The sequence below is a fragment of the Aythya ferina genome (assembly GCF_964211825.1).
Source record: "Aythya ferina genome assembly, chromosome: 8".
Taxonomy (NCBI): domain Eukaryota; kingdom Metazoa; phylum Chordata; class Aves; order Anseriformes; family Anatidae; genus Aythya; species Aythya ferina.
In genome coordinates this window covers 32581968-32608528 of record NC_140304.1, presented here as the reverse complement: position 1 = coordinate 32608528, position 26561 = coordinate 32581968, and the positions used below count along the sequence as shown (strand labels likewise).

General features: G+C 45.2%; 1 protein-coding gene across 1 annotated transcript; it reads right to left on the bottom strand.

The window, feature by feature from the left end:
• Positions 1 to 6225: 6225 nt before the first annotated feature.
• CTH (cystathionine gamma-lyase) lies at positions 6226 to 24920 on the bottom strand. Its single transcript, XM_084527486.1, has 12 exons — positions 24723 to 24920; positions 22194 to 22275; positions 21573 to 21668; positions 18972 to 19081; positions 18260 to 18391; positions 16094 to 16151; positions 15093 to 15170; positions 14634 to 14786; positions 14274 to 14395; positions 12475 to 12527; positions 10279 to 10417; positions 6226 to 6951 (listed from the first exon to the last, which is right to left on the bottom strand). The coding sequence occupies exons 1-12, from the start codon at positions 24882 to 24884 to the stop codon at positions 6925 to 6927; spliced, it is 1212 nt and encodes a 403-aa protein (XP_084383612.1). The 5' UTR covers positions 24885 to 24920; the 3' UTR covers positions 6226 to 6924.
• Positions 24921 to 26561: the final 1641 nt, after the last annotated feature.

Here is a 26561-nt window from a genome sequence, read left to right as displayed (position 1 = left end):
TGTGCCCACTGAGATAAATGTCTGGGGAGGGAATCCACACAGTGAGCAGGGCCTTTTGGTCTAATAAATCAGTAATGTGATATAATAGGTGAAAAATGTGTTGTGCAACTGAGCAAAAATAAAAGTTTATGCTTACTTATGGAGATAAGGCTGAAACACGGAGGAAAAAATGCTGGAATTCCCCCTGCTCTCTTGAGCGTTGCTCTGGCATCCCGTGGGCTGTGCAATGGGATGGAGACACGGCTCCAAATCCAAGCACTGTCCTGAAACAACGTCTGTGCCTACAGAGACTGAGGTGCACTCACCCCAGCACCGATAGCATCAGAGGAAACCTTGGTGGTGCTGAGCTGGGTTTGTCCGAGGTACAGCTATGGGATGAGAGCCACAGCTCTGCCCCCATCATATGACACACGTCTTTTTAGCAGGGCATGGGAAGATCAGTATTTCCCTATAGGAAGATGAGAAAAGGGAGGAACAAAAAATGCATTTGTAAGTCAGCTACCACCCACATCAGCAGACAAAACAATTACAAAGCACTTACCAGTCTCAAACTCCCTTTAGTGTTTCCCAAAGGCATGGCTGCAGTGGATAGCAAGCAGCACTACCACGAAACTGCGTTTGGTTTGCTGGCGTTAATGCCTTCGAGGCCACGAAATCGGTGAGCATGCGGGACACCGTGCTGCTGCCTCCAGCCCCGCGCTCTGCCCCGGACCTACAGCAGCAGGACGCGAGGCAGCAGCACCGCTCGCCTGGTGCAAGGTCCCCGGTGACAGCCAGGGGTCAGCCGGCAAATCTGCAAAACGGGTGAGCCTCTGCGCTGAAGTGGAAAGTATGCACTGTCTCACTTGACATTTTCTATCTATATTAGTTTATATCATTATGACAAATAGCAGATTTCAACTACAGCAACTTTCCTGTAAGTAAAAGCTGGAGGTTTCTAAGAACTGTTCTGACTAATGTGGTGCGGCTCTTGGCTGTACTGTGGCTGGAAAACAAGAAAGCCCTCCAGCAAAAGGCTGCAACTGTGACGGCGGCTGAAAAATGCCAAAAAAAAAAAAAAGGCCGAGTTCAGGGAATCTGAGGCTTGGAGGGAGCACGGGAGCTGAGGACTCCCAGACTTGCTGCCATTTATAATGTTGCCTGCCCCCACTTCTGCGGGCATTTCCCCTTGACCCGTGGCTGATGGGGATGGCTGTGCCTGGGCGCTGAGCTCAGGGCTGTGGAGGGGCAGGGGAGAGGCATGGCTGCTGCAGCCCCTGCTCCCCGAGCCGGGGAGGTGGCCCTGTGCTGCGGCGCTGACCCCGGCCCCGCTCTCTCTGGTCTCCCAGGTGCCGTGCTGGGGCACAGCATGGCAATATCCTGCCTTGGGCATCACCGCCAGCAGTGGAAAACAACCACAACCAAACGCACGTGGCAGTGGCCAGGCCTGCAGGCATCGGGATGGATTTATGCAGAGCTGCCACACCTCATAAATTTCACTTTATCCCTAATAGCATTAGGCTACCTTACAGCCTTCATTTTCTTTGACCAGACACTCACTAATTGTTCTTATTTCTGGGCCTAGGTCTATACCGTGATTTTCTGGGGAGCAAATGCGATCTTTATTTAATACAAGTGTGATCTGGACACAACATAAAAAAGAAATTCCCCTTGAAGTGTAACGCAATCTGTATCCACATGTGCGAAATCTAATCAGGGGATGAATCTCACCCTTTGAACTTCAGAAAGCTATATGTGAAGTACACATCAGGTCAGGATTTGCCCACTGAAGTCCAGAGGGAGATATGCCAAAATCTTTTTTTTAAATAGCCTTACTTTGGGGGAGGGGGGGTTATTTTGAAACATTCTTTATTTTTTATCATTTGGTGACCATACGCCAGGTCTATCAGGTTTATTTTATCACTTTCCCAGTCCCGTTGCTTGCAATGGGTTTCGTGTTATTTACAACTACACAGAATAACTTATTCTGGGACAGATCGATTGCAGTAATTTCCATAGTGAAATAGTGTGATGGTTTCCTGGGTCCTCACCTCAGTGGTCTCAGAACTGGAAGATGGGAAAATATTTTTTTTATTTTCCAGTTCAAGTAAATTATTGCGTTTGAGGCTTCTGTCTATGACTGAGGCAGTCCCAAGAGAGCTAGGGAAAGACTACAGCTAGCTGGTGGCATTGATGGACCAAAGCCAGGAGAACATCAGCACTGCCTGGCCGTCAGAAATTGGGATTCCAGGCGTGTTGAAGGCACGGTGGTCAGGGGGTTGGTGCTGGGGCTCCTGCCGGGGAAAGGGGGCACAGGGAGGATGACACCAGGAAGGCTGTAGGGGGATGGATGTTCAGAGAAGGTCTCAAATGATTGCCTCCTCCTGGTTTGGATTTATCATCAGCTTTTTAAATTCCTGTACCGTTCGCTCTGACTCCCCCACAGCAGGAGACAAGCTCCTGGCAGGCCTAATGGGGGTGAGGTTGTCCTCCTGCCGGCCGCCTCCACGTGTTAGGAGACCCAGTGAACGGCTCTCCGGGAATCCAGCTGCTGGCAGTTTCATCTCATTTCCCCAAAAATACAGTACAAAGGAAATTCTTATCTGCAGAAGCCAGCTGCCAAAGACTTCAGAAGCACACAGGCTATTTATTTAACGCTGGATGTTCTCTTGATGGGAACCAGGCCGCGTGCCCCGTGGCAGGCTGTGGAGCAGCCATGTGGTCACCAGAGGCTTTCTGTGGCCTGGCTTCCCACTGCTGGCTGGCAGTGCCCCTGTCTGCATGCTGACCTGGGGGAGCCTCAGGGGAAGGGAGGCGTCTTCATTGCTCAGGTGTTTTACCACAGAATCGTCTAGGTTGTAGGAGACCTCCAAGATCACCGAGTCCAACCTCTGAGCTAACACTAACCAGTCCTCCACTAAACCATATCTCTAAGCTCTACATCTGGACGTCTTTTAAAGACTCTCAGGGGTGGTGACTCAACAGCCACATTTAAAACTTTCCAGAAGACAAGCACTTCCAAAAAAAAAAAGATAAGCTGGAAGGGACTGAAAGTGCCAACAGCAGCAGGAGAAAAGTTAAGAAAGGCAGCGCTGTTTCACATGCTTTACAATTGCAGGTGTTGCTGAACTCGCTGCCACGGGGCCTCACAGATCGGCACCACAAATGCCCTAAATCTCATTTAAGATCATTAGGTGGCATTGTTGGGCACAGACCAGATGGGAACACCAGCTCCACTGCTCTGCTGCCATGCTCAGAGCCCGGCCATGCAAGATGCCTGCAGTGGGGTGGCACAGAGATGGCATGGGGACAGTGTGGGGACGGCTGCTCCTGCTGCTCTGACTCGTGCCCCCCTTTCACACAGCTCCTGCACCAGCCCCTGCCCCAGTAATAATCCCAGGGACTGCTCCTACGTGGAGCTGCCATGTCCAACATCGCCGTGAAACTGCACTTTGACTTTTGATGGATATGAAGGAAGAATTATGGAAACATCTCTGGTTCCTGATCTCCTGGGAAGGGGAAGACAGCAAGCTGCAGGCCAGGGAGCTCCAGGATCCAGCCCAGTGCTGCCGGGAAGGGGCAGAGCCCCGTGGCCTTCCCGCTGCCCCCAGCTCCTCGCACACAGACCCACCTGCCTCCTCAGCTCATCGCTCACACTGCTGCATCTGCTGCACCTAACGGTAGCAAAGACCCTACAAAAACTCTCCTGGCTGGGAACAGAGTCCGGCCAGAAAGTTGAGAAGTGTTGTAACCACAAGCACGAACAGTGAAGCTAGAGGTTCATGCGGAACAGGAGATGGTTTTCACGGGGATGGGAAGCAGCTCACACCGCACGATCACGATGGCTTTGAGGCTGCTCAGCACCAGCTGTGAATTTTTTGAAAAATTCTCAAGATCTCCTGGTTTTCACACCATCCAGCAGCCTACCCCCCACAGAGCATTTTATTCATTTTGCACATGCTTTTATGATGTACTCAGCAATGCAAATAAGTAAGACATTTGTCAGGCATGCAGGCCTTCATCTCAGTTTTCCCAAGACCTAATCTCCATTTAATCATTCTAGATAATCGAGACTGCTCTGTTTGAGTGTCAATACATGTAATTGTTTGCTGCTCAAAAGGCTCAGTGCCTAGACAGGTTGATAGGGTTCTGCGTGTGCTCTGTTCTCCAGTATTGACCCGGTGCAGAAAGCAGTCTTAGCTTTAATTACAACAAGTAGAAGTCTTTATTTAGAGGTGCAGTCCAGCAGCGGTTCTGCTCCCAGCACTTCAGGCCACCCCAGAAGCTTGGAGGCAGAGCTGGGCAAGAAGGCTGGGCAGCTTTAAATCCGCTTCTTTTTAAAAGAGGTGACTGCTGACAGTTTAAAAACTATGCAAAAGGAAGGAAAGCCGGAGCTTAAAGCGGTGAAGTCTGAGCAGCATAGGGTGCAAACCCAGCACAGAGGAACATAAGCAGAGCATCTTCAGCCTGACCTGTGTGGGTCCCTCTGAAAAACAGCCTTGGTAAGGAACCCATGGGCAGCTGGCCTCAGACCAGGAATGTAAAGGCTGAATGGGGTAAGTAAGCAGTGCAACCATAAAACACACCTGGCATGCCCCCTACCCCCTTTGCCAGGCTCCATCTGTGGCATCTCACAGCTCCTTCAGAAAGGAGAAGGCAATACAGCTGCAGAAAGGAATTAAAAACTAACACGAACCCGGCTGACATCTTCTAGAACAGCGAAAGCTCCCTGCTCATCTATGCAGAAAGCAGTCTCAACACCCCGGGTTCTATCTTGGTGTGCTAATTTATTTTTCCTGCTGAGTGACTCACACTTCAGAAGCATCATCATGATGGTTTGGTTAAATGCAGGTTGAATACAAGGGCTTCCATGAGTCAGCAGGCAACAGTGGTCAATATAAAATATAAGGAAAATCCTTAATCATGCCAACGCTTCTCTTTTTTTCCTCCCCCGCCCCCCCCTTTTTTTTTACAACTCTAATCATTGTCCTAGATTATGAAATTTTGGTTTGCCAGAGTTGAATAAAGTATTTTTTTTCATAGAAGTCATCTATTCTACACCCACTCTTTTAATGTATAAAAGATAGCTAAAAAAATCTTACAGTCTGTATATGATAATCACTTCTTAACAAGTAAAAACGACGTCTGTGCAAGCCAGCCACTCATCTTTTTTCCAATTATGAAGGATGGGAAGTATTATGAAAAGAATGAAAGTAGTGGAGCACTTTGTTCCCTTGTTATCTTTGCCAAAACAAAAAGAAGGAAATAAAAGGAAGAGTGAATAATCCTATGGTTGTACTTGGTCGATCTTCTAGGTACCCAGGGTAACCAGTATTGATAAAGCTGTACTCATAATTATGTATGCAAAAAATTACTTGCCAAAGTTTTTCCACAGAAATTAATACAAATTTGCTGCTTAAGAGGAAAAAAAAAAAAAGAAAAAAAAAATCCTTACAGCATGGTAACAATGCTTATCCTGTAGAAGTCAATGAAAAGCTATCTGCAGTGTTTCCCATACCTTACAGACAAGTTCCCCAAGAATGAATCATACAAAACACTTCTAGGGCCGAGATGCAAATTGAAGGGTTTCATCTAGACTTTCAGCTTTTCATCAGCTGATGAGGGAAAAGTCCCTGAGCTAGCACTCCCTATCAGTTCCCATTCTCAGGGAAAGAAAGAACCCCACACCCCAAGCAGGCAGTTTCCCGAGGCCGCTGGTGGGTTCCCACCTGTGGGGTGGGAGCCCCAGGTCCGCCTGCCCTAGGGACCACAACTGGCAGCAGGTCCAGGACGGCAGGGCCGGGCTCGGTGCCTGCACTGGGGCCAGCTGCAGCTTCCTCCAGCACAGCACCCAATGCTCTCTGCTCCTCACTTACACCACGGAGCTGACTCTGGTGTTAGCATCAGTACCCACGCTGCCCTCCTGACCCCAGGGACCAACACACAGGCCCCTCAACCTGCCCAAGCTCAAAGCACCAGCAGCTCCCGTGCAGGAAACCATTCAGCTGTGATCAAACGCCTCTTTGTGAGACAGCGTCTCCTGTGCAAGAGAAATCCTTGCTTGCCTGAGTATTGCAGTGTGCAGGATAAGTTGTTATAGATTGGAATTTATATTTCTTTTTCTTGGCAAAAGCAAAAATATTAATGACATCATTTGCCTTAGAAGAATATAAACAGACCCAGGGTTATTTTATCAACCGATTCTGAATGCAAGTAGCATACTCAACTGTCAAAACAAGTAATACATCAGGGAAATCAAAAGCGTATTTTAATCAAAACTATCCCAATTCTAACTATAAACCAAATCATTAGTACAATCAGCATTACATGATTTTTTTTTTTTTTTGAGTCAGAGAATCACCTTTAAAAAGCTACCATTGTTTACCAGGTATTGGATTTAGTTTCAATACTCCATACAATATCATGGGGTGAAAAAGTACTACACATTTCAATACTTGATTTTTAAAAATCTAAATTTTATCAACATAATTCAAGTTGGACCGTTGGATTAGAAGTGATGAGAACAAATAATTTTGCATCCTGAAGAGCAGTAACAGAAACAAACCCTACTGACCTAATACCCTTGCAGCATTAGCAAGACAAATGAGCAACATTCATCTTCCCGGAGAGAACCAAGATAATATTCCTGAGTGTGTATCACGGCTGCTCTCAAACACGCATTACTGACCCCATAAATTCCAAAGACAGAGGATTACAATACAGCAGAAACAGACACACAGGAGACCACAGGCTACGTGCCATGGTGCACAGCAACGTACAGCCAGACACAAGGTACAAAGTGAAAACTCCCTAGGCATCCAGAGTTTGATTGAACAGATTTCAATTCTCAAAGGCAAATCAAAGAAAAATTGTTAGCAATTTGGCTTTCCGTGTCATCTTCTTTAGATGTTTCGATTTCTAACGTCCAACTTCAGGTTTCAGTTGTCACTTCAAAGCATTATGGTCTGGGAACTGCAATAAGAAGGAAAAATATAATTAGGCTATACACCTATTTTGACCATGCACCTTTCTTTCATTTTCCATAAACAGAATACAGTTTAGCAATATATTGTCTTCATGGTCTGTACTGGCATATAAAAACACGTGTAGTTACTGATGCTAATTTTTTGTTGACTTTCCCTATCACCAATTAGAGAAAAGTAATAATTTCCTGACTGTACAGTACACCAAACTACTACACGTCTGTTAAAATTGGTGGAAGACTCAAATTTATATTTTACTCACCAATACCATCATGTTCTCTCATACAGAGACAAAATTCTGTATTTCAAAACCCTTTATTTTTCTAAATCTTCTTTTGTGTACTTGCCAACCAAGGTGGCAGAGGAAAATAAGTGCTGAACCCAGTTCTACTTTGGCCATTGACGTAGAGTTGAGTCAAAGTCCACTAAAGACTAAACTCTGTCCTCTGCATCGCAAGGACTGCTGAGGAGTCACCAAATCCACAGAACTGCCAATAGAAGCAAACAAACCAACAAACCAACAAGAGCTATGGTGCTCCAACAGGGAGAAAGCACAAGCTGGGAGAAGGGAAGAAGGAAGCTCATGCTTTTTTAGTCTGTTTTTGAATTAAACTTCATTCCAATATTGTTGAGGCCCCTCTTAATGGGCTTTGCTGCACTCCTTGGTTTGCCTGGGGCCTCTCATTCTCATCAATCCCTTGCTGATCTCAGGAGGGAGGAGAACACTTGCCAGGGCACAGTGCGTGCTGCCCCAGTGAAACTTTCTCACAGCATGGCAGCAACATGTCCTGTGTTTGCCTGGGTGGGAACAATGCGTGATCAAGTGGATACAAACAGATTAAGAGTCTATTCTGATCTTGTAAATCAAAGGTTTTGACTTTCCAGGAGTAAACCTCTGTGTCAGGCATACAGAATACTTGGGAGAGGAATCTAAAAGCTAATAAATATTGAGAGAATAATAAATTTTCTGGGTGGAATTATGTGACAGTAGTTGGCAGTTCTGAGAACAAAAACTAAGTTTGTATCTAGAATCAAAGATTTAGTGCACATCCTCGAGTAATGGATGTCCTGAGACATCCATTGGAAATGCCTTCCAACAGCATTTGGAAGGGCTGGCTGACACACTGCCTGCAGCCATCCCATACCTCTGGGCTCTGTTTCTTGTCTGCCGGGATCAGGAGGAAATTCCCCTTCCTCTTCCCAGCACATAATTAAGCTTATGAAGGCTGGAAAGATTTTAGCCTTCCATTGAAGCTCTGGAGAACAGGCAAAATTAGAGATTAAGGTAGAGTGCCTGGGTAAGCTCAAGGGCATCTGGTTCACATGTCTTGGTCACACATTCAGATCTAAAGCTGTCATGAGACTTCACATCAAGGGGAGCTCTCCTGCATGCCAGACAGTCAGGGGCCTCCTTCTGGGGAAAGGAAAGGACCTTGCAGATGATGTGGCCTGCTTCCGAGGATCATCCCAAGCAGAGCTACAGGCTGGGAGAGGAATGGTTGGAAAGCTGCCAGGCAGAGAAGGACCTGGGAGTGATGGTGGACAGTCGGCTGAATATGAGCCAGCAGTGTGCTCAGGTGGCCAAGAAGGCCAACAGCATCCTGGCTTGTATTAGGAACAGCGTGACCAGCAGGGCTAGGGAGGTGATCGTCCCCCTGTACTCAGCTCTGGTGAGGCCGCACCTCGAGTACTGTGTTCAGTTTTGGGCCCCTCGCTACAAGAAGGACATCGAGGTGCTTGAGCGGGTCCAGAGAAGGGCGACGAAGCTGGTGAGGGGCCTGGAGAACAAGTCCTACGAGGAGCGGCTGAGGGAGCTGGGCTTGTTCAGCCTGGAGGAGGCTCAGGGGCGACCTTATCGCTCTTTTTAGGTACCTCAAGGGAGGCTGTAGCGAGGTGGGGGTTGGCCTGTTCTCCCACGTGCCTGGTGACAGGACGAGGGGGAATGGGTTTAAGTTGAGCCAGGGGAGTTTTAGGCTAGATGTTAGGAAGAACTTCTTCACTGAAAGGGTTGTGAGGCACTGGAACAGGCTGCCCAGGGAAGTGGTGGAGTCACCATCCTTGGAAGTCTTCAAAAGACGTTTAGATGTAGAGCTTAGGGATATGGTTTAGTGGAGGGCTGTTAGCGTTAGGTTGGAGGTTGGACTCGATGACCTTGAGGTCTCTTCCAACCTAGAAAATTCTGTGATTCTGTGATTTTGTGATCCGGGAAACCTGCCTAACAATTTATCTGCTACTGCAGAACCAAAGACATTGGCAAGGCCTTTGATATGCTGCAGTGTGACAAATACAAAGTACAGTAAAACACAGCATATTCTGCACTGAAATGCTGGTGCATCAAACTTCAAGTCTGCAGTTTGGCAGTTTCCAAAAGGGAACCAACCATCAGACTGATGTACTGGTTTAAAGTCAGGTGCTCATCCCTTGTTTTTCAGTTATGTCTAGTTCATTCCATTGAAAAAGAAGGATGTAAATTATTTATTTTTTTGCAAAGAAACATTAATCCTTTAGTCACCATATTAGCCCATCTCAAGCACAGCAAAAATCTGTGTAGGACCAAAAGTCAAGAAAGGTTTCATTAGTTTCTCCCTTGGACATATGTGTGTCAGTGTACTCATCTACCAGCACACATACACCTCACATATTTTAGGAGATCTGTCTTGAGAAGACATGATATGGCATCACATTAATTACCACACGTAAAGAACAGTCTCATCTACTGTGTGAAATACAGAACTTTGGATAGAGGAGTAGAAGTAGTACTTGAGTAGAAATTGTACTTGTAAAGTAAAAAATGTTACTCAAATATTGGAGTCTGATGGAGGCTCTTTTGAAGCTGCTCGATGTATTTCAATGCTCTCAAAAAATTTGTCGTGAAAAACTGGTAGTGCAAACACTCCTATTAAGCAATTTGATGCCTACACAAGTCTCCATTCAGGCTGACTTTAGCAGCTATCCCCATCACTCAGGCTCCAGGGATATCCCGTTTACAGCAGGAATCCACATGAACATCACATCACATCCACATCACATTCAGTTGTGACTGACAAGGATCGCAAACCTTGCTGCAAAGGGAATGCTAATGATGAAAGCTTTAAAAACACACATGCACGCTGTATTTTTTTTACTATTTAAAAGTAATTTGAAAGTTAAGTGAGGCAAGGTATACCAAGAGAACAGTTGCTGCATTTGTTCATTAACTTATTCCTGAGATTCAGCATAAATGATGAAAGAGCTCACGTGTCATTAGTGAGGAAGGGAGAGGACTAGAGAGGAAATTATTTTTAGAGTGATGGCACTAAGTCAACACCCAACTTACTGCAGCTTTCAGAGCTTGATCTAGGTCTTCCAGTAAATCTTCTTCATCTTCCAAACCAATGGACAGGCGAATTAATGTATCACTGATTCCAAGAGCTTCTCTATCTTCCTTAGGCACTGACGCGTGAGTCATGATGGCTCTGGAAGAAGAATTAAAAGCAGCATTTTTTCTAAGACATTTTATTTGTATTGGCAAAGATCAATCAAATTGGTTACCTGCCAGCATTCCCTGTAATTCCATTAAAACTTTACACCTTTTATGTACAACCTGCTGGAGAGCCACAGATTGAAAGGGATCTTATCATCAAATTATGCAAATTATGTCAACTGCAGTGAAGTAAGTGGCTTTTATCTGCCAGCCAGCACAGTATATCCAACCTACAAATGGTAAGTATGAAGTGGATACTTAAGAATCTGGAACGGAAGTAGGGAAAAAAAAATCACCTCTCTCTTCCTTCCAGATATATTTTAAATTTTCTGGTACGGAGTATTTAAATGATTTGGAGAAAGATCTGTAGCATATAGCATCCCATATAAAATCCCGTTACTTGTTTTTAACTTCTGGTTTCTAAGATCACTCATCAAACTACACCATTTATGATGAAGAGTTTATTTTCCCCAGCTATGGAGGATATATGGAAATAGCTAAGAAGCTGTTTTTCCCGTGTGCTCAGTCACTGACATCCACCACTTGGCACATACTTAAGTATTTAAAGATTTGCTACTATTGTAAAATGAGAAACTGAAACGATTTAGAATATGTTTAGTCATAACTTTCCTTGTATTTTTTGACAAGCAAATTGGATTTCAGTAAAATAATCTAATTATATAAAGATCCTATTTTTAGCCTTTTAACCTAGACAGCAGCAACCAAGTATTACTAAAATCCCCACAGTCTGCTTGACGTGAAGACAGACACCGTTCAGAGCCGCATACCCAATATGCCCTCTTGTGTAAGCTGCCAGAACAGCAGAGCTCTGCCCGCACAAGCGGGATCAAATCCACTCAATTCTACTTATCCAAAACCACACTGATTACTTGGAATTGTGACCATAATAATAAATTGCAGCTCAGTCTCCCAGCAAAACCGAGGAAGTGTGGAAAGTATTAGCAGTAGTACTGCTGAAAATAGTGTAAAAGCCTTGCTAAAATTTACAGTGCTTATGGAACAATTTGTTCCACGGATCCAAGAGCTATCCGGTAATTCCGGACACAGCCAGTGGCACCATAAAGCAATTCTGAGGAAATGGAAAAGTGACCGTTGCTGAACCTGCCTTGATATTTGTTTAAAACGCAGGTCTAGATATAGCCAAGAGAGTTAGCCAAGAAGACAGAGACGAGCAGAGCAGCTCAGGCCATCTTTGCGCCCTTGCAGATGCTGCAGCTTCCCAGTGCAGTCCCCGGGCAGCTTCCAGGGGCTGCTCCTCTTCTGCTCCTACTAAAGCACTGCGTCCTTCTTACCTCTCCGCAGTAGGTTTGGAACAGCCTGTTTACTGTAACTGGGCAGTGCCATTTGTGTGTGTGTGTGTGGAGACTGCAAATGAATAAACACAGCTCTGAGAAGCTGGTGCCACACAGCCAAATTTCACTAGAGACGCTGGAAAGGCAGTGCAGAGCAGTTTCGCTTTGACAGGACAGAGGTACAAGTGTTACTTAAACTACGTGCACTTTTTCCTCCCCTATTGCTGGTTGTGTTAGCAGTTGAGATTTTTGAACAGGTGATTTTGGAAGAGGCCCACAGCAGGGAAGAATTGCACCCATCTGACTCCCGCCTTGGGAGATGGGTGACTACAGCCAATTCCCAGGCTGTGGGCAGGGAGCAGGGGAACCATCCAGCCCTTGCCCACAGTGCCTGCAGCAGTGGAGACTTCTCTGCAACCACAGGTCTGCACGTTCACCTCACACCACTCTGACTCCTTCACCGGGGTGAAAACAAAGAGCTCCTCTCTCGTACTCCTAAGGAGGTCTTTGTACCGCTCCAGCCAAAGCACAAAACTGATTTTCACAAAGGTCACAGACGTTTCTGCAGTAGACACTGGCTTTTGTGTTGTATAACACAGCATCTTGTATCTCAACTATATGCAAACTATCTTAGCTTAGTACACTAGAAAATTTTAGAACTCCCATAAAAATAGACCAGGAACTCTTTTGTTACTCTGAAGCTTCTCTCAGACTGTTAGGATGAAGAATGACTTACGGATGCTCTGCTAGGCTCTCATATCCTCCCAGACTCTCAGCCAGTGCAAAAACCTGCAGGAAAACAGTAAACAGATGTTAACATAAAAAGTGTAAGGTTACAAATACTTAGAAAGAGACAGTGAAAGAACAAGGAAGTTCCATTTTTAGTACTTCTGATTTTTTTCTATTTCTTCTTCTACAGTAACTTTTGTATTTTAAAAGGTGTCAGTTATAATAAGGGGAAAAGAAGTATACATTTAGCAGTTAAGAGTTACTAAGATTCAAAATAAAGTATGCCTAAAATGGCTCTAAAGAGATGCTAATGCAAAACTAAAATTAAAACATGCCCATGCTGAGCAAATACAACTTAGAATTAGTTCCTATATCACACAGCACGGTCAGCAACACAGGAAGAGCAGAAAGGAAAATAAACATTAGGGCGCAGAGGCTGCCTGGACACCACCAGAGCTCTCATTCTGGTCAGAGGCAGGATGGAGCAGGCTGGGGGAACAAAATAGTCTCAGATCCCCAAATTTTCAATTAAGGTTTAAGTGATTATAACCTATCCTTCCATACTCTTCTTCCAGCACCAGCACCGCTCACCCATATTTGCAGGTGACACCTCTGCTTCTCAGAGCTGCCAAATGGCAGATCTGTTTGGGTGGGGAGGGGTTGGGGGCTGGAAATTAATTCTTCCCGCAAGGCTGCACTGATTTTTCCACTCGTTCTTCCCTGGGCCTGAAGGCTAGTTTAGTGTTTTGAAAAACAGCTTAAACTTCTCAGTGCCTAAAAGGACACCTCTGAGAAATGGTTGCTGTTAGTTAAGTGGTGTTTTTTAGCATTGATCTTTAAATTACGGGCATATATTTGCAGATGTCAAAAAGGCTCTCTAGAGAGTCAACTGCACTCAAATACACAATTCCTCTGCTGTGAATGCATTTACTGCCCCCAACAACTCTTCTGTATCAACCTAGTGATGAACTGATGGCAAGTGAAGTCAAAAGGGTGAAGTGACCATATCACATGGAATTATTCTGCAATGTACTTCATGGTGCTTGTTGCCAAAGCTGGGTGATTTCATGCACCAGGACCACTCAGGCAAAAGAATATTTTGTGGGAAAATTGTATTTTTAGTATATCCATTTTCAGCTGATGATATTAACTGGTAAAGCAGACAGAAGTTCCATTTCATCTTGTCAATTATTACTGGTTTGTTTCTCCAGGAGCAAAACAAAAAAAGTGCGAGAGCGGGAGGCACACTAACCAGAGACACAGAGTAGGAAACACATGAAAGCATACAGGCAGAACTGGTGTATTACAAAGACAAAAGAAAAATTCCTATGGTTCAGGTAAAATAAACAACTATTTTCCAAATTGAGGAACTCCCTCTTTGCTCCATGATCCATGTCATTTCTCAATGGCTTTTTCTCTTGACAAGTACTTTGAAATATTACAGCAGTATTACACCAGCCACAGCTTCTCTGCTTTCAAATACTAGAGGTAATTGCAAAAGGCTGGTATGTCAGCTCTTTGTGAGGAGCAATGCCTGGGCTAACCTGGAAATGCTACATCATTCCGTGTAAACAGACACCTCAAATGAGCTGAAGCACCCTTTTCTTCCCTCTCATTAGTGTCGCATTTATGCATAATCTATTATTTAGAGATGGTTACACCCAAAAGAAATTAGGAGCTTTAAAAGTACAGAGGAAGACTCCCTGCCCCAACAAAAAAGGCTCCCTGCCCCACTTGCTTCCATCATCGCACTCAGAGAGACAGATTCAATTCCCTTTAGGGCAGAGTATATTTACTGTCATTTACCTTTAAATTGTTGAGAAAGGCAGTAGCGTTTTCAAGATTTCCTTTAATGTAAAAGGTTATCATCCCAGGACAGCCAGTGCACTGCCGCTTGATCAGCTCATGCTGAGGGTGTGAAGGCAATCCTGGAATTTGTAGGAATTGCTGTAAGTTATTTAACATCACTTCAAAGAGTAAAGCAGCTCACCCTGAACTACGTAAAAACATCCTTCAGCTGGAAAGGAATGCAAGGGCCATTGCCAAGGCAGACACCTAACTGAGAGTCATCAGACGTGAGGAGTGTGCAAGCGACACGTACTATTGCAGTACCCACGTCCAGCCCCACGCCAGGACGCCACCCGCTCTGAAGCCTTGCCAACCTACCAGGGAAAATGACTTTCTCCACCCGGGAATCTGACTCAAGAAACCGAGCAACAGCTAGTGCATTGTGGAAATGTTGATTCATCCGGATCTTCAGTGTCTTCAAACCACGGTTGCACAGGTAACAGTCAAACGGAGACGGGACAGCTCCAAGAGCTGCAGAAATTGAAACACAAAGTTACACGTGAAAAAAAGAGGGCTTTATTTTTCAGTAAAACGAAATGCCGTTCTAGTTTCCCAAATTTCTTCCACAGAAGAAGACATGTACCACGTAACCACAGGTGCTGTTCGTGGGAGAAATGTGAGCTGCCCTGCACCTGATGCTTTCTGTGTGTGCCACATCTCCTGCCCTGCTGTGTGACACACAGAGCACATACTTGCGTGCGTGCACCATGCTTCCTCCTATGAGCCGGTATATTCAATTACATAGATTTTAAGATATTTCCTATATTGACTACTTACAGTTTTGTAAGAATTTAAGCCTTTCGTAGAGGTCGTCACAGTTCACTGACACAAGCCCCATTACAACATCGCTGTGCCCTAAAAATGCAAGGAGAACGTAAGAACAAAGTTATCTGCTCCGGGGTTCTGTCACAACCCCCCTCTTTTTCTCAGCCTCGGTGCTGAAAGAGTCCCATTTTGGCAAAGCCCTTGATTCCTTACCACAGCTGTCCTCCCTGCACCCTCACATGAATCATAGGCAGATTTGTTTTTTTCTGAGGCTCGCCTTGGCGGTGTGCTTTGCTGCACGCTGCCCTTATGCCCCCGGGTGCCTACCAAACCCGCTGCAGCTAGCTGCCAGATAGCAGGACTTTGTACAGACATCGCTGAGCTCCTGTGGGGCAGCAGCAGCAGCCTGCTGTTTAACGAGAGCAAACCCCAGCCAGAACGCTTCCACTTTTATCTGCACCACAAGCGGACGTGTGGTTACAGCGCAGCCACCGCAGCCGAGCTACCTCTTAGCCTGGATTGTCTGGGAAGTGAATGTGCTTTTGAACAGGCTCCAGCACTGCCATATAAACTCCCTTGAACTTTGATATAATTTCCGGCAGCTACCTTGTACGAAGCCTTGCATTTGGTTTTACAGCTGTGTGTATGAACGTGGCGCATTTCCAAACCCCACTTTTGGCTTTTTCTTGCCCTAGACAGCTCTGTAAGACCAGCTGAACCTGGGGGGAGCCAGAGTTTGAAAAACACAACCTCATCTTGTGGATTTGTTCTCCTCATTAAGGCCAACCATCTGGGCATGATCACAGTGCAAACCGTGTTTGCACAACATCACTCACCGGTGCCATTAGCAGCAAGTTGGCAATAGCTATGTGCAGATTTATCAGTAGCAAAAGGAGTTTAAAAGCTTCCATCAGACATGGAAGAGGTTCAAGAGGTGAATGCAGAAAGGCTCAACAGTAGCTGGAACAGCTTTTAAATAACCAGCCTGAGCCGTGTTGAATTCAAGTACCTACCGTTCATGTACTTGGTTGCAGAATACATGCAAATATCAGCCCCCAGGGACAATGGACGCTAAAATGATATGAAAATAATAGGTCTGATTAAACTTATTTTTGCCCTCTGGTTCGTTTCAAGCTATCCAGAAACACTGTGATCAAACACAGAAAGTAACACTAGAAAGAGAAACTAAGAGAAAAACACAGAAATCCTAACACAAAAGACAAAAGCTGAGAATGAAGCAAGACAGAACGTGAGACAGAAAGCAGCAGCACAGGAAGGCACTCAATTCACAGTAAGCACAATAAAAAAACCCACAATAAATAAAACACAATTTGAAAGCACTGGTCTAATTCTCACTGGCTTTAGTGAGGGAATAGAGCAATTAGAATGAAGTGCAGCATGTTCACACAGGAAAAAAATAGTTATATTGCTTAGCTGGGGCAGGGAGAAGTAATGATGCTTAAAGTATATTTCCTTAAAAAAGGAAGGCCTCCATACAAGTTACAACATTTCAGAGTTCTCTGGGTATCAGTATGGGTGATACTGCATTAAAAGAACAACTGAACACCTGCAGAGAGCACAAAGGGGTTGGTTTGCCAAGTCTCTCTCCTCTAAGGCACTCAGCTTTCCTCACAGAAGCCTTTTTAAGGGGAGAGACAAACCAAGATGATGATGGGCAAGAAGTAATGAACAATCTTCTTTCTAAATTAGTCACTAAGTAAAGGACTTTGTGGTATAATATAAACTTATTATAAGGACTGAAGAGTACTAATAAATTAAAGGGTGATAAAGCAAGCAGATTTAGAATAAAAGAGCGCTGCTGTCAGCTGAAGCACGTAAGTCTACTCAGGGAACATGGATAATGTGCATTCCCAACGTGCAGCCAAGAGGATGGTAGCATAAACACCAGTGCCTTTTACATTCAATATTACTATACAAATCACTCCAAAATTATGATTTTCCTAGTACAGTGCATCAGCAGGAGTCTGGAGGAGTTTAAAGACATTACCTATTATGCTTACTAGGCCTAATTATTACAACTCACTTTCTCCTAGGAGCAGGCCAATAAAAGATACATTAACTAGCTCACATATCCAGATGCTCAATTTTCTTCTTTCACACACATCTTTCAGAAATAAAATAAAGGTAGAAAAAAACAGAAAGCCTTTGGTATCTGCAAGACAAACTCGAGTGCTGCTCTAGCTAAGCATTAACGCCTTCTAAAAGGCTCTGTTAAGGACACCGAGTTCTCTGTAAATTAACAAAAGCAGACACCTTTCCTTTGGTGCTCCAAAATAAGTTTCTCTTTAGACCTAAAATATAAGGGAATAGGTTGGTCTCCAGGGAAACACACAGGGATATTTCTAGCCCATGTTAAGATGAACAAGACTTTGAAGTTTCTTATCGAGACAGTTTTAGAATTTTAAAAATTGCCTTTACTTCATGTACTCCAGTTATAAAAGCAGAAAAAAAATAAATCATAGAATCAAAAAGATGATGAACCTCCACGATCATCTGGTCCAACCATCCCCATTCCAGCAATATTACACACTAAATCGTATCCCTAAATATCACATCCAACCTTTTCTTAAATGAGTTGTCTGAGGTCAAAATTACAATCTTAAGCCACACATGCATCAAAATATTAAAGAAAAAGGTAACTTTAATAATCTCAGAGACACAGTCAATATATTTTGCTTATTTTAACTTTTTTCTCCACTTCCTTTTTGGAATACCAGGTGGTATGGTACAGATCATGAACAGCACATATAAAGTAACTGGTAGAAAAAGAGCAAAGGTAGAAAACAGTACACTATTTAACAGGTCTGCTATGATTCCCATCAGTTAGATCTAACAAATATGTGACTTTTGAATGACAGAGAAGCCTTTCTCCCAGTGGCTTAACTTACTTTCTTGATTGCTTAACTGTTTACTTAACCTCTAAGCTAAGCTATATTGTTTTTGTCGGTATCAGACTGGTGTATAGCTAGCTATAAAATACTTTGCATGCCATCTTTGCTAATTTAGAGAGGAGCAGAGCATTGGTTGTATTTAGAAGCAGGACAGGCAATTTACAACACGTATCAAAACCACAGTTTGTTGGCAGTGGCTCCATTTTAAAAATACATCTCTGAATACACTGAAATAATGCGGTAATTATAAACAAAGAAGGCGCTTACCTGGAAATATGCAGACATAAAAGTGTTGTCTACTACCAGAAGAACATCCTTATGCTTATGTACAACATTGGCACAGCCCTGAATATCAATGACCTTCAGCGTGGGGTTTGTGGGTGTTTCAATCCAAACAAGCTGTAGTGATTCAACAATACAAAACATCGGTTTAGAGATACAACAGTGCTGGTACTATCTCTGCTACGTGTATACATGTATAATGCAGTGTGCAAAGCAAACCTTTCCTCTCTTTTATGTATTTTTAAGGGTGTCAGTCTAAAAAACTAGCAATGCGTGAATATCCAGACTTCTCTCTCCACACATATACACAGGTTACTTTTCTCATCATTATTTATCATCATCATCTGTATCACTCAGGATAATTTTCTTATCATCAGTTCCACCATCACAAACACTACATCTTTATTTTAAGAAATTAATTTAGAAGTCATAAGGGCTTTTAAACATAACAGGAGCAACTAGCACCATCCCAAAGCATTGCTTATTCATTTTCTTATGACAACTGCTATTCCACTAACCACAGCCCTGGTCTGTGGTGGGGCCGCTGCAGCTGTGCCCCAGCCTCCTCCCACAGAGGCCACCCTGTGCCCTCTTCACTGCCAAAACGTTGCCACATACACCCGATACACCAGTAGCACCAATAAAATTTTTAAGAACATTAAGCAAATAAGCTTAGCTTTTTTTTTCTCTCCCCTACCTTGGTTTCTGGTGTAATTGCAGCTTCCAGGTGTTTCAATTTTGTACAGTCAACAAAAACTACATTTATACCCATCTTCATGGCTACCTGCCTGAAGTACCTGTTTGTACCTTTAAAAAAAGAAAAGGGAGAGAGATGACACAAAGTGAAACGACCTCCCTAACTTTCCTTTACTGACCTCCAGTCTCTTGTATGCATCCATAGAAAATCAGCAGTGTGTGGTTTTGTGCCATACGCTACAAAGGGCTGATTAGTATTATTTTATTTCTGAAGCCTCTAAAGATTGCTGTGTTTTTAAACATGGAAAAAGAATAGTGGGAATCATGCTGATTATGAAGTACTTTTAACGAATAGTTGCTCAGTTTTTTTGTTTGTTTGTTTGTTTTTGTTTTTTTTTTGATTGGAAAACAAAACAGAAAATGAAATCCTTTTGCTGGCAACCGAGCAAGCGCTCACAGTCACTAGGTGCTGTTCTTCCAGCTCTTTGGTATGCACAAGCAAGCGCTTGCAGTTTCTACTTCAATTTTCACCAACCCCGAATACAATGACAACTTTATTCGATCTTGTACTTTCAAGGTCTTCCTTCTTTTTAGTGAGCTTAATAAAAAATTTGGGAGAGGAAGAATCAAGGGGTAGACTCCAGATACTGTGTTGCTTATCATTCCATTAAGTTAGCATGTGATGAAGACCTTAAAAAATTGATTATTCCGTCCTTTCTATTCCTTTCTGTTTCCTTTCTTTTGGAAGCCTTTCCCTGGAAAGCTTATAAGAAAAAAAAAAAAATGCTCATTGATCACTAGATATGTAACATATTGACCACCTGGCAACACAGCCTGGATTAAAAATTAATTTGTTAGGTCTTTCTGCCAAGGTTATTCAACATTTATTCACTTCTGCAGATAGCCAGCTGCCATCTTGCCATAAAGGCATTGGACATGCAGGGTTAGATTCTGTCTGAGCACTGTGTGAATGATTTTTATTTTAGAAAATACTTATATTTCTACAATAAACTATATACTGGTTTCTCTCTTGTGTTGTACGGAGCTTATTCAAGCACAGGAAATTTTCATATAGGCTGTGAACTCTACAAACACAACCCACAGAAAAGCTGCTTTGTAGTAGTTTTATGTACTTTTAATAACAGCCCACCACACAAAACGTTTGTTGGAAATGAGTGGTTACACTGAAGGAAGCCCTTCTAAAAATTACATCAGTGGCCTAGAATTCAGAGGCGTCAACTTCCTCCAGCTCCTCCTCACACATCCCAAAACTCAGCATCTCTTAAGCACATCCCAGCCAATATTCTTTCCACCATGGCCCTTGAGAGCTTCTCAGTTGTTTTTTTTCTGTTCTTCTGACAAACTTGAATACTGGGGACTCACTTGATTTAGCAAGCACAGTACGGCCATCCTAACCAACAAGGCCTTTTACAATGAAATTCATCACTACAAAACTGCTGTAGGCTGGGGCTTTAATGAACGGGTGAACTGGTTTTGCTGGAAAACTGCACCCATGGGCCTTTTGGGAGTGAGGAACTGATAAAATGCTTTGACCAAATTGCTTTGATTTACTGTTGTGTGGTGGGAGGGCTGGAACGAACGGCACAGACTGCTGAGTAGGGGTTTCTGCTGGCTTCACTCAGCTTGGTTTCAGGTGTACTTTGGAGAAGGGCTATCTGGCATGACAGAGCTCAGATGGTAAAATCCAATGTGTGTGTTTCTGTTTGATGTGCACAGGCATACAGAACTGGCTGGCAAACAGCAGTCACTCCTAGCCGTGAGAAAGGTGGTTACTCTTGCTAGAAAATTTTCAAGCTATTGCTTGGGAAAATGCTCCTCGTTGCTGGCCTCTCCAACCTTCCTTTGAAAACAGAGCAGATTTGATCTCTTTGTATCAAAGTTTTGAAATAGTTGGAGGGCAATGACGGAAGATGACGAGCTTCACTGGTCTGTGAAACACAAGAGTGGGGCACTGAGGGCACCGACAGTTGCAGGGGATCCTGGCAGACTTCCCTACTGCAGACTTCTGGGTGGCATCGACCTTTTGAAGGATTTTGGAACAGGTGGATGCACTCTGTTACTGGGGAGATTTTTGGAGGAATGGCTCAAAAAAATTATGCAAGATCACAACCTACTAGTGGGCTGCAGTGTCACTGTTGCTTTCGGAAGACATGGCCATGACAGACACGAGTTTTGCATTCTGGGAAGATGACAGAATAGAGTTGTTTAAACAGTCCAGCCAAAATGCAGGTTGGTAAAGGATCAAGTCTGAGAAAGGAACAGTAGAAATAACAGAAGCTGGAAAGCTGTACTATGTTGGACAGAAGACAAATCTGTGCAAAGCTAGGATATTGCTATTTTTCCCTCATAATAGCATACGTTCCTAGTTAGCTATATTTTTGAAGCCTCCATATTGTGCAGCAGATTTTTTCAAAGTTTGAATTTCTACCACCAAACTCAGACAGGAGTGTTCTGTGTTCTCATGAAGTCAAAAAACTTTTTAAAAAAGTTAGATCAAATCAGAAAGTTCAGGAGAAACGCAAGTAGATACATTTAATCATTTGCACAATGAAGATCAAAAACACACTAGTGCCTTACTTACCTCCATAGACATCATCCATGCAGATAATTGTATCTCCTGCCTTTAACAGGTGAGTAATATTCAAAGTAGCAGCTAAGCCAGAAGCATAGGCTAAACCTAAAACCAGAGAAAAGTGGCAGACAGACCATATTTTAATATGATACAACCTTGTCAAACTTGCCTTTGCATTCTTTACTTTGCTTTTAAAGGAAACCTGTTCCGTCACTCTCCCCTGTGCTATCTCGCTCTCTAAGGAGATTCAATAAAAGCAGCAGGCCTTTTTTACACAAGGCGTGACCCACAAAGAACGCAGGTAGCAGCGGCTGCCTGCCTCACCCTCATGTCACCGAATTCAGTGCTGCTACACGAGGATGAGCTCAGGACAGGGAACACCATGCTTGGGTTTAGCTAAGGCACCTGATGATGCAAGAAGCAAAGTCATGATACGGGGAGCAGGGACTGAGCTGGGCCTCCTGAAGAAGCACCAAGCTCTCACACGTTACCAACAGACACTGGCTGTGAAAGCCTTACTGTTGAAGTACAGCTGGTGACAACTCTGTGTCCTTGTCTCCCCAAGATACATCTCCTGTAGCCACCATCAAGAGGTGCACGATTTCCCTCAGGAACCTGTTAACTACTTACAGTATTTAGCTCCATCCAGCGCAGCCACAGCCTTCTCCAGGCAGTTCCGGGTAGGGTTTCCACTCCGGCTGTATTCATAGCCCTGTTGTGAAAGCAAGAACGAAATACAACTTTAGAGAGAGCTGTGAGAAAGTTTTGGACAATAACAGTTCTGGGTTTGCTCTAAAGGGGTGTCTGGAGCTCAGCTGCAGTCACTGGGCAGCCACTGCACCGCTGGCAAAGCCAAGGGCCGGGCGTTTAGCTGCTACCGACTGCAAGGCCCTGCCTCGGAACTGGGACAGCTGAGGCCCGTTTTAGTGTCACACAACTTTAAAAATCAAGCTTTAGGTAAAGAAAATCTAGACTGCTGTTGATTGACGGGCTGTATCTCAATGATTAAAGAACTCAGAGAAAACAAATTCTCTGTTCTTTGAGGAGAACCCGTGTTCTAGACAGCACCCGCTGGTCTTTGACTATTCATCTCGTTGCAGCGATTATCTAAGCGGATGTTAATCACCTTGTTTAAATCTACATGAGCCAGAAAGCCCATTATGCACCCCAAAGTGCACCGTGATGCCTCGGAGGCCCAGCCCCACGAAACGAGGAGTGCCTCCGCTCCAGGTGAGCTCACCGGAAGCCACCCGTGGCGCTCAGACCCAAATACTGGGTAGTCTGAGCCCGATCACATACCCCTGAAATTAACTCTGGAATTCAGTGATGACTGGTGATCACCTGAGCAGCTGCCAGGAATGCTTCAGTACTCGAGACAAGAAGTGAAATGCCTCCAAAGTGGTCTCCTAGCCCTTTATGGACATCCCCAACCTGAGGGTGGTTTCTAGGAGAACGAGGGACATCTCATATTGCTTGCCCTGTTCTCCTACTTTTTCCACCTCCAGTCACTTGTGGAGAAGAGGCTTTGCTCTGACACAGTGCCTGTCAGAGCAACGTGCCCCATCTCCGTGATGCTCTGCTTGAAAGACGCAATAGGGCACCTGCAAGTGCCAGTCTGTACCAGATAAAAAGCTACCAAAAGCCCCAATGTGGAATTCCCTGGCATGCAGTCATGCCAGGTTCCACGTTTCTGTGCAGCAGCTTTTACACAAATACTGAAAAAGAAATTAACGAGAAAATACATATTCATGCTGCAAGGGTACGCTTGTGACACAAAGAACCTGGGTGAGCATCTTGGTATTTGCGTGCTTTCCGGATTTCTGCTTAATGAGAACTTCATCACGTTCAGGAATCTCACCGAGCTTCCTGCAAGGCGGTCGCTGTATCACCAGCACGTGAACGCAGCGCCGTGTGACTGCTGCTCCCGTGGTCTTCACAAAGCTATCTGCTCATCCTATGCAAACTGCAGGCTGGGTTACAGATCCTGCGTGGCATCAAAGATCACAAGGCAAAAACTCCTACACTCCAAGCAGCAAAGCGTGACACCCAGGCCCGGGGTTTGAACAAATCCTGATTTGTGTGTTGCAAATTTGTGTTATTTCCCTTGTACGCACACTGCGGCCATGGGAAACTTCACGACCATTCAGTGCAAACACTTGCAGCGCTTTATAAAACGCATCCCCAAACTGCTCGTGGAATATTTATTCCATCAGGAAGGCCAATCAAAGCAATCTCTTACATGATCTGTGTAAATGAGAGGTATGTTCCACCCAGCCCAGAGGGAAAGAGAACTATTGTTAGCACGCAGCCTTAACAAAGACCTGGGACCTCAAAGCGTCCCACGGCTGCCTGCCCGTGCAGCACCTGCCTCTGCCTCTGCCTCCACCAGCGCAGGCTGTCCTGCGGCCCTCGGGGCCACATGGTGCCTTCTGTGGGACAAGGGTGTGTGGTGGGACAGCAGGGGACAGTGCAGGATAGCACAGGGCAGGACAGGGCAGGATGGTGCAGAACAGCACAGGATAGAGCAGGACAGCACAGAACAGCACAGGTTATTGTAGGATAGAGCAGGACAGCACAGGACAGCCCAGGATGGTGCAGAGCAGCACAGGTTAGTGCAGGATAGAGCAGGATAGCAAAGAAGAGAACAGGACAGAGCAGCACAGCACAGGACAGCATGGGATAGAGAAGGATAGAGCAGGACAGCACAGGATAGAGCAGGACAGTAGAGAACAGCACAGGTTATTGTAGGATAGAGCAGGATAGCACAGGATAGAGCAGGATAGAGCAGCACAGGATAGAGCAGGATAAAGCAGGACAGGACAGCACAGGATAGAGCAGCACAGCACAGGATAGAGCAGGACAGCACAGAACAGCACAGATTATTGTAGGATAGAGCAGGATAGCACAGCATAGAGCAGGATAGAGCAGCACAGCACAGGACAGAGCAGCACAGCCCAAGATACCACAGCACACGCTTAATCCCAGGACCCAGCACGAGGCACAGCCACCTCCCTGCTGCAGGCTGGGGGTGCCTGGGGGTGCCCGCCGGGCTCGGGGCAGCCCACGGGGGTTGCCACAAAGCCTCGGGGAAGCTCACCCCGGCCCCAGCGCCGCCACCTTCCGCTTCCCGGCCCCGGCCCCGACCCCCGCCGCACTCACCGCGTGCTGCCCGGGGGCCCGCTGCTTGAACGTGGTGGAGAGCGACAGCGGCGGTACCACCGCCCCCGAGCGCCACTGCTCGGGCTCCTGCCCGGCGTGGATGGCCTGGGTGGCGAAGTGCCCGAAGGGCGCCAGGAAGCCCCGAGCAGCGCCGCGCTCCATGGCCCAGCCCCGACTGCCGCCGGCCCCCCCCCGGCCCCGCCGCCACCGCCGCCGCCACCGGCACCGCCCCGCGGGGGGCACGGCCCGGGCGGGGCCTCGCCGCCGCCACGCATTGGCCCGGCCACGGCCCCCGGGGGCTGTGGGGGCCGTGTTTGGGCTCAAAGATTCTCCTGACATCCTCAAAACGTGCTCCTGACGCTTACAGCTTCTTCCCTGAAAGCCGAACTTTAAATAATTTGATCAAAATTGGGAGTAAATTCAGAGTAAATCTGCATTTGAGTGGAAGAAATACACCATTTAGCCCGTTTTTCAGCCCAGAGCAGAAGCATGAAGTTTAGGAAGGGATTGAATCCTCTGGTGGCAAATCTGCGTCCCGTAGGCCCGTTGGAAATGCCCACATAAATCACTCAAAGCACCGCTCTGAACCTCAGTCACCAAGTTTCTTCATCAAAAGGAATTAATACTTTAATTTATAAAGCAGCCATTGAGGCTGCAAGGTCTGACATTTTCTTGCCTACTTTTTCCTGTGAAATGTCATTTTCTACACAGGTCTTTGTCACTTTGGCAGGTGTATTGCTTTGTAGCATCTCTCCCAAGCCAGCCATTCCGAACGCCTGGGAAAAGGAGAAGTTAATTTCTCTACAGAGAATCCCATCCACTGTCCTCCAGTAATTAATTTATTTCTGTGTTGCCCTTTGGAAATAGGAGAGCTACAGGAGAGCATTTCTCTTTACATGGGTGTTTTCAAGACTCTGCTGGGCTCTCTTTACAAGTTTAAATGTAACACACACTTACAGGATATATATTTTTATTTCCTACCTACTGTTGGCTTTTGAACATTTTTTGTTTTAGTCTTTTATTCCTCCCTGTTTTGTGACCTGTTCATTTACACACTGAAAAAGCTGGCATTGTTCCTACATATACCCATGAGAAATCACTGCTCTATTAGTTACTTCCTGCACGAGGAATCCCATAAGTGAAGTTTCGTTAGGCTCACAGCCCAGAAACCTGCAGAAAATGCAGTTTTGTGTAGTCACAATCCCTGATCCTACTTTTATCTAAATTGCCTGGTGCTCGGAAGGGGCGAGTTAAGTAGCTCAGGAAGATGGAGAATACAAACACGACAAAGTTGAGTTGTTAGATAGTTAGATAACAAAACAAAACAGATCTCTCAAGGGTTTGTAGGTGCACAGTCCTAGCGAGGGAGGACTTTGCTGCAAACTCCAGTTTCCACAGGGCAGTTGCCATTAGTAATGCTCTCATTATGGGTTGAATAAGGGGTCCGTAATAAGCTGGTAAACAGTGACCTCATGCCTCTGCCTGCTCTTGGCTGGCTTTTGGTAATTACAAGGGCACCGTGAAGCTCTGAGCACCCTGAGGAGCGTCAGGGGAGCTGCGCTCCCTGCAGGACTGGCTCTTGTGGGGTGCCAAGGGCTGCTTGTGGACGGATAGTGGACGGCTGGTGGGGTGCCCATCGCCTGACCACATCCACGGCGTCAGCCTCTGTTGGAACGGGTTTGGGTTTCCTCCAGCAATAAGAAAACCCGGGGAAACCTCGCAGGATGGACCCAGGGACTGCAGAATGGAAGTGATGTGGGATAAATTTTTTTGGACTCGATGATCTTGAGGTCTCTTCCAACCTAGAAATTCTGTAAAAGTGACTTATGTAGAACTCCC

Bases quoted from the DNA above. Each gene is read 5' to 3' on its own strand.
- CTH (XM_084527486.1), bottom strand. From the start codon at position 24,884: ATGGAGCGCGGCGCTGCTCGGGGCTTCCTGGCGCCCTTCGGGCACTTC. The intron at 15,171-16,093 runs GTAGGTACTTGA...TTGCATTTTTAG, and splicing joins TGCAACCAAGTACATGAACG to GGCACAGCGATGTTGTAATG. The intron at 10,418-12,474 runs GTAAGTCATTCT...TTCTTCTTCCAG, and splicing joins GAGAGCCTAGCAGAGCATCC to AGCCATCATGACTCACGCGT.